Source organism: Thamnophis elegans, chromosome 3 (genome assembly GCF_009769535.1).
Source record: "Thamnophis elegans isolate rThaEle1 chromosome 3, rThaEle1.pri, whole genome shotgun sequence".
NCBI lineage: Eukaryota > Metazoa > Chordata > Lepidosauria > Squamata > Colubridae > Thamnophis > Thamnophis elegans.
Genome location: NC_045543.1, coordinates 70,100,275 through 70,118,715, shown reverse-complemented (window position 1 = coordinate 70,118,715; position 18,441 = coordinate 70,100,275). Strand labels below are relative to the sequence as shown.

The 18,441-nt window shown below is 39.8% G+C and overlaps 1 protein-coding gene across 1 annotated transcript in view; it reads right to left on the bottom strand.

The window, feature by feature from the left end:
* Positions 1–18,441, bottom strand: part of FREM1 (FRAS1 related extracellular matrix 1) — a 96,092-nt gene that overhangs the window by 35,368 nt on the left and 42,283 nt on the right. The window contains exons 17-24 of the mRNA XM_032214606.1: positions 16,787–16,984; positions 13,377–13,562; positions 12,241–12,437; positions 9,546–9,771; positions 8,639–8,783; positions 3,240–3,381; positions 1,389–1,584; positions 781–1,045 (exon numbers count right to left, since the gene is read on the bottom strand). Of these exons, the coding sequence (XP_032070497.1) occupies positions 781–1,045; positions 1,389–1,584; positions 3,240–3,381; positions 8,639–8,783; positions 9,546–9,771; positions 12,241–12,437; positions 13,377–13,562; positions 16,787–16,984 (1,555 nt within the window). The remainder of the gene's footprint in view (positions 1–780; positions 1,046–1,388; positions 1,585–3,239; positions 3,382–8,638; positions 8,784–9,545; positions 9,772–12,240; positions 12,438–13,376; positions 13,563–16,786; positions 16,985–18,441) is intronic.

Below are 18,441 nucleotides of genomic sequence, written 5' to 3'. Positions count from 1 at the left end.
AGAGAGAGAGATAGGTAGGCAAGCAGATAGATGGATGGAGAAAGAGAGGGGGAAAGAGGGAGAGGGATACCATAACTAGATAGGCAGGCAGATAGACAGACAGATGGATGGATGGATAGAGAGAGAGAGGATGTATATAATTAAGGTGACCAGACGTCCCTAGCGAGGTCGCGGGCTGGCAGTAACTGCCGCGGCCTAGCTCCCCCCCCCCCCCGGTCAATGGTGTCCCTCTTTACCAATCTGAAAATCTGGTCACCTTACTTGTTTAGGTAATTCTGAGGTGGTTGATGGTTCTGTGAGTGCCTGTTCTTTATAATTTTCCACATTGCCTTGATGGTTTTTATTCCAGTGACTTTGTCTTTCCTGTTCTTAGGCTTAGGGAAAAAAAACTGGTTTCATTGGCAGTCTTTTTTTTGGGGGGGGGATTATTTTTTTGGTGTTTTCCTAGCACTGTCATAGTTTGTGGGTGTGGGTGGGTGTGTAATGTCCCACAGTTATCTATGCATTAATAATGATCTAGTAATATTAATAATATCTAGTAATTAGTAATATCTAGTAATAACATCGTCTTGGCTACTCCCACCAGGTCACATGGGTGGCAGGCCACTCCCATCCGGTCACATGGGTGGCAAGCCACTCCCATCCAGTCACATGGGCAGCAAGCCACTCCCACAAAGGAGGCCACGCCCACAGAGTAGGTTCGAACAATTTTTGAAACCCACCCCTGGTATACTTCCTAATTAAATACTAAAGTGTAAAATAAGACTCTTTTTTGCTTACCTGAATGTATCTTTAGAAGAAGATGCTTTATTACTGTGGACATAGCAGACTTTCTGTCCTGCTATATCCATTTGGCTGAAACTTGTAATGGGGATTCCAGGATAGCTGACATATTCTATCTGTCCATACTGTGGTGGGGAAGTAATCACATAATGTAGCTCCTCTGGCTTCTTGCTACCATCAACTGCAAGGAGGACATCAGTCATCAGGAGACCTTTGTCACCCATCAACACAGTGAGGGGTCTCATAAACATTGCAATGTTTCCTATAAGACATTTGAAATACGGACCATCATCAAATATTTTGTATCAGCCTTTCTCAATATCATGAATCAGGTCACAATTGTTATCACCCCCTCATCAGAGCATAACATTTGCTATATTCTGCCACACTTTCATACACACAATTTTATGCTTTCTAGATCTCTTGGAGTACATCCTCTCTCTCCTCAATCAGGACAGTGTATACTGTGCTAAATGTTATTGCCCATAGATATGTATTAGTTTTCCCCACTGGACTACACTACGCTTCAACTCCCATCCTCTATATCCAGGGTAGTCATTCTCATGGTTTTATACACACTATGGGAAGATCTAAAATAAAATTACCTTTTTCCACATCCTTAATAGCAACAGGAAAAACCACTTCTGGAGATCTGTTGCTTCCATCCCAAAGTTGAAAAGAGAAGCTGTCTTCATTGTTTGATCCAAGAGTTCCAGTGTGTATATACCTCAAAGCGTTCATGTCTATATTCTCCTGGGTGCATTTCATTCCTTTGTACAGGGTCACCCAATCATGACCTACCTAGGAGGGAAAATTGTATCATGACTTTGAGATATTATATTGTGTATTATTATGATTATGATTAGAGTATTACTATTAACATTTATATGCTATCAATCTCCTAATAACTCTGGTATTATAGTACTAATGCAGCCATTAAAAAGATTTTATTACTGAACACAAGTTCTAAAACAAAATCCATTCTTCTTCAACTTGGTACTCATCCCATCAACAAGTCAGTCACCACACAGAACACATGCTCATCCCCTGGCTACTTAATTTTTTCAAGAATCCACTTTTCCCGACTGCTTTATACAGGTCTAGTTTTTATAACTGATGACTACCATTCATATCAAAGTGCCAGCATTAACAAATTCATTTGTAGGACATGACTACAGAAATGCCTGCTAAACATGCTATACAGTTCAATAAGCATTGTGAAACTGACTATGGGATTGCTGTATGAAATTTGGAAGACTAGGTTATGTACAAGCAAGTTGTGAAACCGTGTCAAAAATGTGATAAGTGCCAAGGATGGAAGGGTAAACTATAATCTCTACTTCTGCTAAGATCTTAGAAGGCAGAAAAAGGCAATTTTCTCCTTTTAAATACACAATTTGTTTCAAAGGTATACAAAGTAATGATGATTCAACCCTGTGCATATCTCCAGGCAGGTAAATGGAACAATATAAAAAAGAAATAAGGTACAAGTCGAGCTGCAACTGTAATATCATTGGTTGCCAAATTTCTGTTGCTTTTCTAAGACTTCCCACTTCTCCCTAATTAAAACGGGGTGTCAGGCCTGCAGCTATCTTCTTTTTTAGATCTTTGGCCTGCCACACTTTCTATTATTCTACTATGCATTTTCTACTGTGGGAAAATGGGAGAGAGGATTGCAGGAGCGAGATGCTATATAGCCATAACAAAATTATTTCTAGAAAGCCAAGGTCCTCCTTTGTCTTTGCATCTCTGCACCTGACCGGAACTGGATGGGTGGAACTGCCAGCATGGCAATGGAAGATTGGACCAGGTGATGGATTTGTGGGTGTGTGGGCAAGATCTTGAACTTTCAACTGGGTGGGGACAACTGGGAAGCTTTCAGATTCGGGTTTTCCTAGATGTGCCAACATGGCTCTCTTAATAAATTGGAACTTTAAGCAATACTTTGCCTTGGACTCTGATTTACTTTTAGATGCTATTTGGAACCCTGACACAGGGTGTCTTACATTTCCTTTCTATATACAGCAGCTACCATGTTTTTCCTGGCCTCTACAACTGCTGTGCCTCCTAGACTGAAGTGGCTCCAGGTCAGAGCCTCTCCTGAATGTTTGAACTGAAACTTTTAGAATAGTTTCAGTTGGAAAACAGGTGACATTCTTTGGCAGTGAAGAACATTGGTCAGATTCAACATTAGAAGCATTTTGATCATAAATAAAATTACGATAAAGCTGTGGTGGATTTTCAAAATTATCTCATGCGTTCTCAATATAAACAGGGAACCCTTCAAAGGATTATATCAAAAATTAATTGTAAATTCTACTAGTCACTGGAGTGTGTTTCAGTCCCATGAGGGATATTTAAGAAACAGAAGGATTACACTCCCTCCCATTGTTAGCTAAGACTTGAATCTCTTTTTCCAACACTTCAGTTGGTTTTGTTGAAAAATAAAAACTAACCTTGAGTTGAAGATGTCCATTTTCTGGAACTCTCTCAAATAGATAATAAATTTGTTCCCGAGGAGTATCTTTATCTTCAGCTGACAAAACAGCACTAGATATTACCTGTGCTTCCCCCATATTCAGCTCAATCTTATCCTTTCTGCAACAAAGATTCTTTGTAAGTGGGTTTAAAATGCAAATAATCACTGAAATGTTCAAGACTCAACACAACCATATCTATGTGTACAACATTTCACTGCAAGCAGAGAAGGCTCTGTGGTGGTATTGTGGTTCAATGCATATATATTGAGATTTTAAATTATGAACTGATTCACAAAGTTTTATGAAGACTAATAGAGGCATACTAAATCATGCTCTTTTCTCTTCCCTTTGTGAGTTCTTTACAAATTATCACTTCAGTTTATTTAAAGTAAAACACAGTTCTTACGATTTAAGAATGAAATTAATTAAAGCATTAATTCATATCTAGTGGCTTCCTCAAATAACATTTTAAACAGGATGTAAGATTTATTTTTTGCAACAATGTCAAATATCTGTAGCTTGGATGTACGATGAGGATAGAAGTTCATTCTCCCAGCTTGAGTTGGTTTCTGATCATTTTGTTACCAGGCTAGGTAACACATTCAGCGGAGTCGGTTTCTGTGTTCTTCTGCTTATAAAGGTTTTGTGTGGTCAGTAGTTCTTGTGATGGGGAGGTCACATCAGGTGAGGGTCACATCATGGACTTGTGCTGGGTCAGGTAGGGGTGTGTCAGGTGAGGGTATTGTGGTGGGTAAGTCAGGTCATATATAGGTCACTGGGAGATGAAGTGCTGGTTGGGGGGGGTTGCGTGGGTTGGTTGAGGGTTGGTGCTGTTGCTGGTTGGTTGTGCGGTTGATTTGAATTCTGAGGGATTCATAACAGTGGTGGTATTCAGCAGGTTCTGACCAATTCTGGAGAACTGGTAGCGGAAATTTTGAGTAGTTCGGAGAACCGGTAAATACCACCTCTGACTGGCCCCATCCCCATCTATTCTCTGCCTCCCGAGTCCCAGCTGATTGGGAGGGAATGGGGATTTTGCAGTAACCTTCCCCTGGAGTGGGGTGGGAATGCAGATTGTACAGTATCCTTCCCCTGCCACGCCCACCAAGCCACACCCACAGAACTGGTAATATTTTTTTTGAATCGCACCACTGGTTCATAGGCTGGTTGTAGGTCAATATGTCTATGGATGAAATGGCTTATGAAGTGCCAAGCTCCGGTGCCAAGCATGTGGTGAGGGGTAGCCTAGCCAATGATTTTTGCATTGCTCCAATCAAAATTACTGCTGTTTTGACTTCTAGCAGGTGTTCATGTATTCTGTTTTTAATCGGTGTGATATTTGTCCCACATAGATTGGTTGGAATTGTTACAGTTAATATTTTAATTGCATTGTTTCTTTCATCCTTCTGCATATTGTCTTCTTCTGGATAATTCCTGATGGCGTGTGGCTGTGGGTTTGTGGGCTATTGCTATTCCTAGGGATTGGAGAATTCTGGTTGTCATTTCTGACACCACCACCCCTTTTTTTTGTATATACAAAATACTTCCTTCTGATGAGATTTCATTGGCAACGGAAGTGTTGTGTTACTGCTCTTTTCCAGGATTTGTTTTTTTAATTTCCCATTTATTTACTGCCCAAGCCTATCAGAGATTTCCTGGTATTTCTCATTCAAGTAATTTGATTAAGTGCTGCCACATGGTATAAAAGGTAAACAACTTTGTGTACTTATGGGTCATAAGTACTTCTGTGAAAAGGCTTAATTCTGAGAACAAATCCATACGTTTTGGCTGCTAGGAGCACCTAGTTATTTTCTAGCTGTAGCTTGAAAAAGCTTCCGAAAAGATGGATGGTGCACATCTGTTCCGAAAGTGCTCCCATCCCCTTCAAGTCAACCTAATTAAGTGCAAAACTGCAACCATGTTACTAGCAGGTGAGCTGCTAGCATGTCCAAAGGATTTTCTCTGTACCCAAAACAGAAATAAAATTGATGAAATTGCTCAGAGATGGAGATAAATACTAGGAAGACTTTTTTTAAACTGTTTTCTGTATTATAATCTGCGGTTAAAAGACCAGGAGAGAAGCCAATACGAGGATGGAAGTCCCATACATATTACCAACGGAATGGGACATTTTACTGCTCCTGAGCTTGAATAGTCTCCTGCATCTGTTGTCTAGGAAAAAAGCATGTGTGTTCTACACTAATTAGTCTTCAAGGAGCCACAGAATTTTCCATGTCTTGCCACATGTTGCATGGGGTCTGCACCTTTATCACTCTATTACATTAAGACAGGATTGCATTAGCTACAGCTTTTCCAATGGGATTTTCCCAAGGCTGAAGCTTGCTTGGCACAGCATTGTTTTTGGCCTGCAATCATAAAGAAGTAGATCATCCGATAAAATCGGATTATGACATTTGCCATGGATGATCTCCATGAAATGAATGAAGGAGAGGGTAAGCCCCCCCCCCCCGCCATTTCTACTTCAGTTTTTTGTTTGGGGGAAGGAAAGAACTATTTTTTTAAAAACTCCATTAAGTGTACTGGAATGATGGCTCAAAGCTGTGCTTATAGGCAGACACACCTAGTCTAGCAGTTCCCCTACACACACATATACACACACAAACACACACCAGCAACTGAAGCCTCCAGCACCAGTATTTAGGTTGTCAAATAACCGTTCATCACTTCATACCTCTTTAGCAACAATGACTCTCAAGTACCTGTTGCTGTGGCCTAGTAGTGGAGGTCTCGCCTCACCATCAGGAGGTTGTGAGTTCAATCCTAGGTAGAGGCAGATGTAGGGTCCCCTGCTTGGGCAGGGGGTTGGACTAGATGACCTGCAAGGTCCCTTCCAACTCTGTTAATCTGCTAAAGGTTGCTACTCATGCTCAACATCACAAATATTGCACTGTAGCGTTTGTCATGTATCTTCTGAGCATCATTTGACAAACCTAATGTTATAAGAAATCATATTCCTCATTCAAGGGGAGATGCTTTCTACATGGAACCCTCTCAAAATTCTATCAGGTACTATTTCTAATAACAACCTACCTTTCCAGTCAGGGTCAATTTTCCAATTTATCTGGGGACTAATATCACTTTAATCTGTTGGATTCAGTCTAGAAAATGCTCTTTTCTTTTCTCTGTATTCCAGTGGTGGGTTCCTATCGGTTCGGACCGGTTTGGCTGAACTGATAGTGGTTTGGCGGCCTGGGTCTCTGGAACTGGCAGTGACCCAGGCCTGCCACACCCCCAAACCAGTTCTCCTGGTGGCACCGTAGGCACTGCCATCTTGTTCTTTGCTTCTGTGCATGCACAGAGCAATTTCTAGTGTACTGTGCATGCGCAAGCTGTGCACATCAAGCGCACACGGCACAGCCATGAGCAAAGCGGCAGTAGTGACTACCAGAATCCACCCCTACTGTATTCCTCTGCTGCTCAAAGAAAGTGACAGGGGGGATTGGCAAGAAAGGGACAATAAGAAGAGCTCATTCATAATGAATGCTTAAAGGTACAGATTTAACGTTGGAAACTCCCTTAAGGGCTTTTTAGGTGTTCTGATGGAACAGTCAACATTAGTGCTGCAGAGGGTTTTTGCTGCCCTGTGAATTCATCCCAATTAACAGGGCTAAACATAAAGCACAGAGAACAGTTGGTGAATAGAATCTGAATTCCCTTTGGAATTCAGCAAAAAGTCATCCTAGCTTTCTAACGTATTTTTTAAAAAAATGCAATACAGTCTGTGTCCATCTGTGTTAGCAGCGGAAGGACACCTGTTCTCCCTTCACTCTTCTATTTGTAGTGACCATGCCACGTTATAAAAAGTAAAAGGCAATTGGAGCAAAGATACAATGGGATCCTTTGTGCCTCTTAGCAAGCACACAAGGAGGTTGTTTTGAATTTTTTTTAAAAAACAAACAAAACCCTGCTACCTCAAATTTCAAAGCACCCTCTTAGTGAACTTCCTAGCAATGCAAAAAGCTCAGTGGCTATGCTTTCCCTTCTGTTTTATAAAGGGGACCTTTCTCTTGTCAGGAAAATAATATAAAAGGGGAAAAAAGGAAAAAGTTGACTGGAGGTAATGTATGGAAAAGAACCACACCTTCCCTCTCAAATTTCAAGCAAAATGTTTTTAATGCCTTTGAAAGCAAATGTGGGGGGGGGAGCTAACTCTGTGGAAGAGGTCTCCTGAACCTTCTGGTACTCTGATTCAGCCATGCATTATTCAAAATGCCCAATACATTCACTTGCAAGGGATAATTTGCACAATTCTTTCTCTCCATTCTCTTCTCCTGAAGGTGGTTTTGGGAACCTTCTGCAATTACTTCTGAAGGCATGACCCCAAAGTACAGGATTTTGAAGGTCTGTTGAGGAGATGTTTGATTTGCATTCTCTCCACAACTAAAATAATCTTTTTCAAACAGGGTGAAGAATGATTGGTATATAGATAGCAATATAAATAGGTCTTGTCTCCTTGGATGAATAGAGAGAGAGAAAAGCTATTCTTGGCGCAAGAATGGACTGACCAATAGAGGGCATGCTTATATTATTATTGCTTTTTTATCACCTTCCAAAACCATCCAAACACTAATTTTATTGGAATCATATGTAACATTTGCCTACATGCATGACGGCAAACCTATGGCATGCGTGCCCAAAGTGGCACACAGAGGCATATCGCCTGGCATGTGCGGCGTGTCCCATTTCTCTTCCAGGTTTTTGGCATTCATGCATGCATATGCGACGATCAGCTGGTCTTTGTGCATGCGGCAGTGCTGAAAATCGGAAAAATTGGTCTTCCTTTTTCTGGCGTGAGCATGTGCGCTGCCCAGTAGATCTGCACATGCGTATGCACCGCAGTAACCAGAAGACTTGCTGGCCGGCAAGAAAATTGCACGCCAGAAACTAGAAGTACATTTTCCAGCACGTGCATGTCCCCTGGACAGCTTCTCTTCCTGGTTGTAGTGCAGATGAGTTCCATGCGCAAAGTGCTCCCTTTTGGGCACTTGATGCTGAGCTCACATGTGTTCCCTTTTCACCAGAGTGCCGAAAAGGTTCACCATCACTGGCCTACATGTATATCGCTTGAATATACATATACAAGGTTTCTCTCTGTCTCTGTCTCTCTCCATCCCTCCTTCCCCGTGTGTGTGTGTGTGTGTCTGTGTCCCCAATTCAGATCTAGCTACAGTAACTTTTATCTCATTGTCCATTACACAATGTTCTTCAATGAGAAGGAATACTACATGAAAACATTGCTAGCATTAATGGTGGATATTTGCCAAAGATGAGCTCTTCTAATCACAAATGTGGTCAGTACTGAATCATTTGGCCCGTATAAACACAGCAGTTTGGAAGAGGTATTTGTGGTTTACCTGATCAGCACTGGTTTCTCATCATTAATGGGGATAACCTTAACTGAAATGGTTTTTGACACTTTATGTTTCCCATCCGACAGCTGGATTGAAAAGTCATCAGCTAAGCTGTCAGAGTCATCATGTAGATACACAAGTTTCAATCCTGAAAGGTAGAGAATATAGGTGGGCAACAAGGAAAGGGAGAGGAGAAAGGAAAAGGAGAAATTTATTTAGATTTTTAAATTTATAAATGGCACACATAATAAGTTACTGTATTTGTTGTTACTGCTGCCAAATTAGTAATTGTAATTAATATTGCAATATGGCAAATTATTGCCAATAAGGCAACTAAATGATAAAAAATAAGAAATCCAACATTCCTTAAGTCAATTCAGTGGTGGATTTCTACGGTTCAGACCGGTTCGGCCGAACTGGTAGTGCTTTGGCGGCCTGGATCACTGGAACCGGCAGCGACCTAGGCCTGCCACATCCCTGAACCGGTTCCCCAGACGCCGCCGTAGGTGCTGCCATCTTGATTTTCAGTTCTGCGCATGCGCAGAACAATTTTAATTGCACTGTGTATGCGTGTACATATTGCATCAAGTGTGCGCACAGAGCACGCAAACACAAGCGAACCGGCAGTAGTGCCTGTTGGAACCTAACCCCAAGTCAACTGTGTTTGAAAATATAGGAAACTGGATTGGGTTAAAGATAAAATCTTGAAAAATCCTTCATACAGACTGTTTATTCTAATTTGATCTCTATTTGTTTTATTAACAGAGTATTTTTAATTAATGAACTGAGGAATCTTTTATTAATATAATTCAGTTTCATTTACTAATTTTCAGTTTAGTGTTCTATTGCCTATTATTTGATGGAAATTGTTTCAAAGAACCAACATGGCCAGAAGGAATATAATACTTACCATTTTTTAAAATCTCCATGGAGAAACTATCCACCTGAATTTCATGATACTGTTGACTAATAATTGCCTGCCTGTAATGGAAAATATTGTTGCCATATACTCCCTTAACAAGAAACCCATGGTGGGGCTGTTGAAGGACAGTAAACATGAGGATATCTTCTGGTACATCCAAATCAACAGCACTGATTATTGATGGATCCAACTCCTTCATCTGTCCCTCTTGCACCTGTACCGTCAACAGAAGACAAAAGTCAACTCTTTCACAAAATGAATGGTAAGATGTAGAATTCTCAGACCAATTGAATATCACTCAGTAAATTACCATTAGACTGTTCAGTGTAACAAGGGCTTTCTTCTTTTTAATTAATATGAGCGAGCTCCAAGATTTAGACAAAGATCAAATTTCACTTTTCGTAAAGGGATGCCCTCCCCTGAGCTTTTTTTGTTTTACTTCACATACACACAAAGAGAAAGACATGTACTAATAAAACAGACTTGAAACAAGTAAAAGGAAAGAGAAAGTGGAAATCGGCACAAGAATGACAAAAGCAAGGAAAGAACGAAGAAGTAAACTTTCATTCACAACTCACCTGCAGTATCTACACTCATCTGGGATTGGTGTCACACTTCTGGGTTCCCATGACATAACTGAACCTACAGTATGTAACTCAGCCTATTAGGCGAGTTGTAGAGATGCAACATTTACAGGTGAAACTCAAAAAATTAGAATATTGTGCAAAAGTTCATTTATTTCAGTAATGCAACTTAAAAGGTTAAAATAATATATGAGATAGACTCATTACATGCAAAGCAAGATAGTTCAAGCTGTGATTTGTCATAATTGTGATAATTATGGCTTACAGCTCATGAAAACCCCAAATCCACAATCTCAGAAAATTAGAATATTACATGCAATCAATAAAACAAGGATTGTACATAGAACAATATCAGACCTCTGAAAAGTATAAGCATTCATATGTACTCAGTACTTGGTTTGGGCCCCTTTTGCAGCAATTACTGCCTCAATGTGGCATGGCATGGAAGCTATCAGCCTGTGGCACTGCTGAGGTGTTATGGAAGACCAGGATGCTTCAATAGCGGCCTTCAGCTCTTCTGCATTGTTCGGTCTCATTTCTCTCATCTTTCTCTATGATGAGATTTCTCTCATCTTTCTCTTTCTCTATTCTCTATGAGGTTCAGGTCAGAAGAGTTTGCTGGCAAATCAAGCACAGTAATCCCACGGTCATTGAACCAGGTTTTGGTGCTTTTGGCAGTGTGGGCAGGTGTGGGCAGGTGCCAAGTCCTGCTGGAAAATGAAATCAGCATCCCCATGAAGCTCGTCTGCAGAAGGAAGCATGAAGTGCTCCAAAATCTCCTGGTAGACGGCTACATTGACCCTGGACTTAATGAAGCACAGTGAACCAGCAAATGACATGGCTCCCCAAATCAACACAGACTGTGGAAACTTCACACTGGACTTCAAGCATCTTGCAGAGTGTGCCTCTCCATTCTTCCTCCATACTCTGGGTCCTTGGTTTCCAAATGAGATGCAAAAGTTGTTCTCATGAGAAAAGAGGACTTTGGACCACTGAGCAACAGACCAGGTCTGTTTTTCTTTAGCCCAGGTAAGACGCTTCTGACGTTGTTTGTTGTTCAGGAGTGGCTTGACAAGAGGAATATGACATTTGAAGCCCATGTCCAGGATCCATCTGTGTGTGGTGGCTCTTGATGCACTGACTCCAGCCTCAGTCCACTCCTTGTGAAAGTCCCCAACACATTTGAATGGCCTTTTCCTGACAATGCTCTCCAGGCTTTGGTCATCCTTGCTGCTTGTGCACCTTTTTCTTCCACACTTTTCCCTTCCACATAACTTTCTATTAATGTGCTTTGATATAGCACTTTGGGAACATCCAACGTCTTTTGCAGTTACCTTTTGTGGCTTTCCCTCCTTATGGAGGGTGTCAATGATGGTTTTCTGCACAACTGTCAGGTCAGCAGTCTTTCCCATGATTGTGATTCCTACTGAACCAGACTGAGAGACGATTTAAAGACTCAGGAACCCTTTGCAGATGTTATGGCCTAATTAGCTGATTAGAGTGGGACACTTTGAGCCTAGAATATTGCACCTTTTCACAATATTCTAATTTTCTGAGATTGTGGACTTGGGGTTTTCATGAGCTGTAAGACATAATTATCACAATTATGACAAATCACGGCTTGAACCATCTTGCTTTGCATGTAAATGAGTCTATATCATATATTAGTTTCACCTTTTAAGTTGCATTACTGAAATAAATGAACTTTTGCACGATATTCTAATTTTTCGAGTTTCAGCTATAGTCTGCTTTTCTCATTGATTCTCCATACTCTCCTCCCCAAAGCTAAAACAACACAATCAAGTTTAGGTACCAAAGGAGGGAGAGAGGTGGTATAACAAAATAACCAAGAAGTAAAAGAGCTCTGCAAGTGTTGGGTGCAGGCAAATGATGCGACTTCAAAGCATAGGATGATAAAAAGGTAAGAGGCATAAATAAATTATTCTGAAGATAAACATAGCACAATATTTTGCTCAACGTGGTGCATATACATGCACAGAGGATCAGAGATGGAATGATTTTGACAGGGGACAGTAAAAGCGAAGATCATTATATTGCCTTGTTAAAAGCGGTCCTTGGGACACCATTTCCTTCCTTACTGTAATATTCCTTGCCATGAATTCTGGTTTTTCATCATTGGTTGGGTTAATTAAGACATAAAATGGTGCCTCCACTGAACGATGCTTCCCATCAGTGACATACAGCATAAATTGGTCTGTAGTTGGTTCAATTCTTTTGTGCCTGGTCTGAACATAGTTAATATGCATCTTCCTCACATTTTCCATATGAAATGAAGCTAGCCGTGTTGGGGAGGAAATGAAAAATAATGAAAATGCATATTTCTACCCTTAGCGAAAATAAAAGTACAGATAACTAACAAAACACATATAATGCAAAGAACAGGTTACAGAGAAATAAGAGAAAATTCATTGGATTTACAACAGCCAATGTTAATCTATATATAAATGGGTGTGTGTGTGTTCCAGCATAACTCTGGAATGCCTTGAGCAATTTCAACCAAATTTGGTACAGAGATGACTTACTCTCTGGAAACAAATACTGTGGGGGTAAGACACTCCTAACACCCCTTGTGGTGTGTGTTCTGTTAAGATATAGCCTTAAAATGGTTTCTACCATACTGCCATAAAATGACTTCTACTGTACAGCGCAGTGGAATTGTCATGGCAACGGCTTCACAGTATTCCACAAGGGTTCTCCCTCTGGTAAGGGGAAAAATCCAACATTAGAAATTACATTTGGTCCAGGATTATTTTTGAGGACAAATGTATGGATTAGTATAAATAAATACCCGGGCTACATTATCAGCTATTATAGGATAAATATGGGAAGTCACCTTCAACTCCATAGAATAGGCACTTACCTGGCATGATGAACGTGGAGACTCTTGGTAGGGGCAGGGAGGGGTGGGCGTGGCCAGCCAGGGATGGCATTTGGGGGTTTGCCGAACTGGACAGAATCCTAGCTAGATGATTGCCCAAACCCGTGCGAACCCCCAGCAGCCCACCCCTGGACATATGAAATAGGAGTTATCCTGATCACAAGGCAATTCTAGTCTCTCCATAGAATTCAGTGAAATCTACTAACAAGAACATGATAGATAACAAGCCCAACAGACAACTATAAGCATGTACAAGAATGCTGTAAGACACCCCAAAGAAGATACAAACTTTCCTGCATTTAAAGACAAGCGGCCCTCCCTGTAACACAGACCTACCTATACTTATCCCTGCGTTACTTTTCTCAAAACCAGGAGATGGTAATATATTTTCTATGTACCCAAACTGGGGAGGGGATGTTAAAACAAACTGTAAGTCATCTGCATTGGTGTCAAGATCAGTGGCGTACAAGTGTTTACTTGTGATAGTTGCTGAGGCACCTTCCTGCACAGCAAACACAAGTCCTGCAAAAAGAGAGAGAGAGAGAGGGAGAGAGAGAGAGAGAGAAGGAGACAGCAAGAAAGAAAGAGAGATGATTACTGTTATTTAAACATATTAAACCCCCATGGTATTTTAGGCTAAAAAATACAACTAGTAATTAATGAGGAAAATTTTCCTTCAACCACTTGGTACCATTATTTTGCAGTCAGGCCAATGACTCTTCTTTCTCAGCAAGAGAAGAAGAAAGGAGGAAAAAAACACACTTGCAAAACAATTTTGCTGATCAGCTATTCAGAATGGCTTATGGGTTGCTCAAGATGGGTTGTTACCCTTGTTTGTCACAGCATTAATTGCCTGAAAGCTATTATGAATTGCTCATAATGAACCATTTTTCATGCATCAGTACTTAATTTCTCTGCTGGGACAATCCTTCATTTTCAGAACATTGCCTGGGTGACAGACAGCAAATCACGAATTTGCCCATACATGAGCTGTTGAAATGTGGTGTACTTGCATACAATACTGGCAAACCAGCTTTATTTTGCAAGATGTGGAACAGCAATAAAGAAATATTAATTAGGACCACTGCATAACACTAGAGCTTATTCTGGCAAATATAGTGGTAGTGTTTAAGACTCACATATAATTTCATTCACAAGAGAATTCATGTTTTTAAATGCAATTTCTCTTCAAAATCCAGTTAATATGGCCCAATATAAAAACTTTTAAAGAGAAACCCATGTGGAGAGATTGTCTTGAAATTTATAATTTATAATTAATGCCTAGTAAAGTTTAAAGGTAAAAGTAAAGGTTCCCCTTGCACATATGTGCTAGTTGTTCCTGACTCTAGGAGGCGGTGCTCATCTCTGTTTAAAAGCCGAAGAGCCAGCATTGTCCGAAGATATCTCTGTGGTCATGTGGCCGGAATGACTAAATGCAGAAGGCGCATGGAACGTTGTTATCTTCCCACCAAAGGTAGTGCCTATTTTTCTTTTTTGCATTTTTACATGCTTTCGAACAGCTAGGTTGGCAGAAGCTGGGACAAGTAACGGGAGCTCATCTTGTTATGCAGCGCTAGGGATTTGAACCGCCAAACTGCCAACCTTTCTGATCAACAAGCTCAGCGTCTTAGCCACTGAGCTAATAAATAGGTACATAATAAATGATTAATAAAAATAAAGCAATTATATATAATTCAGCTTTACCCTTATATATTCTACAATCTAGAGTCTATAGGTACAATCCTAAATATGACCAGTTTTCATCTACTGAAAAGTTTAAAAGATGCTTAATCTTTTTACATTTAATTACTATATTAAATGTAAATAATGGGCTATTTAAGTTCAGAGAGCAAAAAACAATCATATACTTTTAATGTTTTTCTCAGATTGTGTGTGTGCGCGCGTGTGTGTGTAAACCACCTTGAAATTTAAAAATAAACTCTCTTGGAATATGTTTCCCCTTTATCTTTGCAACTTAATTATTGTAGAGAACTTTCATTACACAGAAACCATTTTTAAACAAAAACCTCACCTGCAAATTGAAATGGTAAGGTTCTTTCTGATATTTGGGTTTTGTCCAGCATAGTTAGAAATCTCAGCTCTCCAGACATTGAACCTTTTTTTAGTTTCTGAGCTGTAACTCAGCAGGACAGAAGAAAATCATATGCAACAGAAGGAAGATCTGCCTCATGAAGCAACATTTGAATCCTAGATTTCGTCTTACCACTTTACCAATACAACAGAAAGCCATTCTTCAACGCTAGGGGAGGCAGCTGGGATCTGTAAACATTAAAGTTATCTGAGGCCTGCAAACCTCCTGCTTCCTAGCTTGCCAACTTAATTCCTGGCAGATCTTTATTATGTTACCCTTTCAACTACAGTTATAATATCATACCTCGCATTTCAAAACTGACTTGAACACAGACTTCGAACCAAAAAAGAGCAACTGGGATTAATTCCTACAACTCTGGACTGCTGTTTGTTCTTCTCTGTAGTTAGTTTTCTCTCTGCCAAAAAGACCAAGGCTTGTAATTTCAGGCAATTCCGCTAATCGCCTAAATAAAAGAGTGTTGAAATGGAACAGAATGTGCACTGCAAAAGTTCTGCAGCATTTGCATGAGAAGGGCTATGGCAGTTCACTTTCATCGAGGAATTGCATTTATACTTGCCAAAGAAGTCTAAATTGCAAGGTGACTGAATTATCTCTACAACAGAAGCACATTCCTGTAGTATCTGCTGGAATGGAAAGTCCAACTTGGACAAACTCAATGAAAATTGATTGGGGGAAAAACTGGGTTCTACACTACAGCATTCAAAGGCAATTCATACTATCACACTGGAATTTAATGACAGCGTGCTAAGCAAATCCCCAAAGATTTCAGCAAATCCTACATTGGATTCATGATTATTTTTCTTTGCAACTTGTAACACAACCTACTATATAGCAATTCTGGCAATAGGTCAACCTTTTAGTGGCATAAGAAATGGATTATGTTGTGAATTGTATGTATGACTGACTGACTACTGGCATCCTTCCAGATCCTGTAGCCTTGTCAAATTTGTACTAGCCTATTTGATAGACAATGATATCATACCACTAATGATATCATTATCTATGGTGGACAATGCTTTTACACGTAGTCCTCAACTTACGACCACAAATGAGCCCAATTTTTTATTGCTAAGTAAGACAGTGGTTAGGTGAATTTTGCTCCATTTCTTGCCACAGTTGTTAAGTGAATCACTGTAGTTGTTAAGTTAGTAACATAGTTGTTAAGTGAATCTTGCTTCTCCATTGACTTTGCTTATCAGGAGGTCGCAAAAGGTGATCACATGACCCTGGGACTCTGCAACTGTCATAAATATGAACCAGTTGCCAAGCATCTGAATTTTGATCACGTGATCATGAGGATGCTGCAATGGTTGTAACTGTGAAAAATGGTCATAAGTCACTTTTTTCAGTGCCATTGTAACTTTGAACAGTCAGTAAATGAACTGTTGTACGTCAAGGACTACCTGTATTGATGGTACCCTACATAAGCTTTATTGCTCCATTGGTACAGGTACAAATGAAGATGTCCTCCATCATCTACCATTCTGCCTAAGTTTTAAATGACAGAATGTGGCACTATGAGTTTTGAAAGAAGAAAATGCTTATCTATTTTATCTATTTTGCTAAATTTTGTGTGTGCTTATACAATCACCACACCCAATTAGCCAGACATGAAAAGCAATAATAATTTTACCAGTGGCAATGGATGGTGGCTGGTTGTCAACTGGAAATATTGTGATATTAATATCATATACTGGAAAGGATTTATGATATGGTACAGGAAAAAATGAAGCTTTCTCGTCGCAACAGGCCTTTACATCAGGATCAATTTCATCATCCAACACAATAAAGGTAAGAACATCAAAGATAGGAGTTAGGCCAATCTCGCCACCTAGAAAAATAAAATATATAGATGAAGTATATGGTATTTTGCAGCATTAGCCTATCAAGAGGATATATGAAAATTATTTTCAGCAATAATTAGGAAACCACGAGGTTTAAGAGAAATGTCTAAAATTGTGATGCAGCTAAAGTGCAGTATCTATGTTTTTGTGCTGAATCTAATCTAATCAAATCACAAAATTATCAAAAGATTCTACACACATCTTTTCCTTCTAATGCAAACAAAAGAAACATTTGGGGGGGGGAATTGGGGAGTAACCAATTGTTGTCTCATATAAGAGATACGCAGCATGAAGACTAAAGTAATTTAATATTTCAGTATTTTCCTAGTGACTACTGTGACAAAAGATAGTCAAGGTTAAGAATTTTGGATGTCCCACTGAATCATTATAGACATGTTCCAAGCAATCCTCTGGAGAAAAACAAATAGATTTGAAAAGCGCTTCAGTTCCTGAGCTAACATTTTCCTTAACAAGCCTGTTATAGGTTATACAGGAATTATATACACTTACCTTCCCTACCGGTTCACAAATGTGAGCTTGCATGCAATTTTCTCCCTAACCACACCTCCACACATGCGCAGATCCTTCCGTGCATGCGCTTTTGGCGAAAAAAGGGCCTAAATGGGATGCCATAGAGCCGAGGGCGGGTGGGCAGAGCCACCCGCGATTTCCGTTACCGGTTCAGGCAATCCGGTCTGAACTGGCAGAATACCATCTCTGACAGTACATAAGAAAGTCTGTATCTAAATTCATTAGCAAAGTTCATTGTTGAGCTCCTAGACCTGATTCAATTATGCAGTTTTTGATCTGAAATACTCTTCTTGGTGAACTACACCCCTTCAGACTATTAAATAGAATGGCTACAAAACAGTTTAAAAAAAAAACTAAATAAGATCTGTCAGCTTTATACAGGATGGGCGATTTTGAGAGATTTTCACCCAACAATTTTCTTCAACAGGACTCATGAGGGAGGAATGTCAGACGAGACACCCATCAACTGAATTAAAGTGACACTTTCACAAATGATTTCAGTTTTTGCCTTTATGCATATTCCCAAGACGAACTAGGATTCTAAAATGAGAGAGAAAAAATTCATTCCCTGGAGTTATTTGGTGGCAAACATGGATGTTTTCTCCCAGTACAAGAATCACCTTCTCTGTCAACTATCTCCCACCAGCATTTGTCATCAGTGAAGGTACAAGCTTGATTATTTAATGTCATCTGCTTTTATGTCATGGAGACAGGTATCATAAACACTCTGTGTTTTCTAATATTGACAGCTCAAAGAGATGACAAACAGGCAAAATGGAAGATTTATTTATGTAAATCAAATGTTTATCAATTTTGCACATGACTGCTGCTGTTTGATATTTTTCATTTCAAGTATCTTGTGTTTTCAATAACAGAAATATATGGTATCAGTCATAAGAACATTATGTAATGG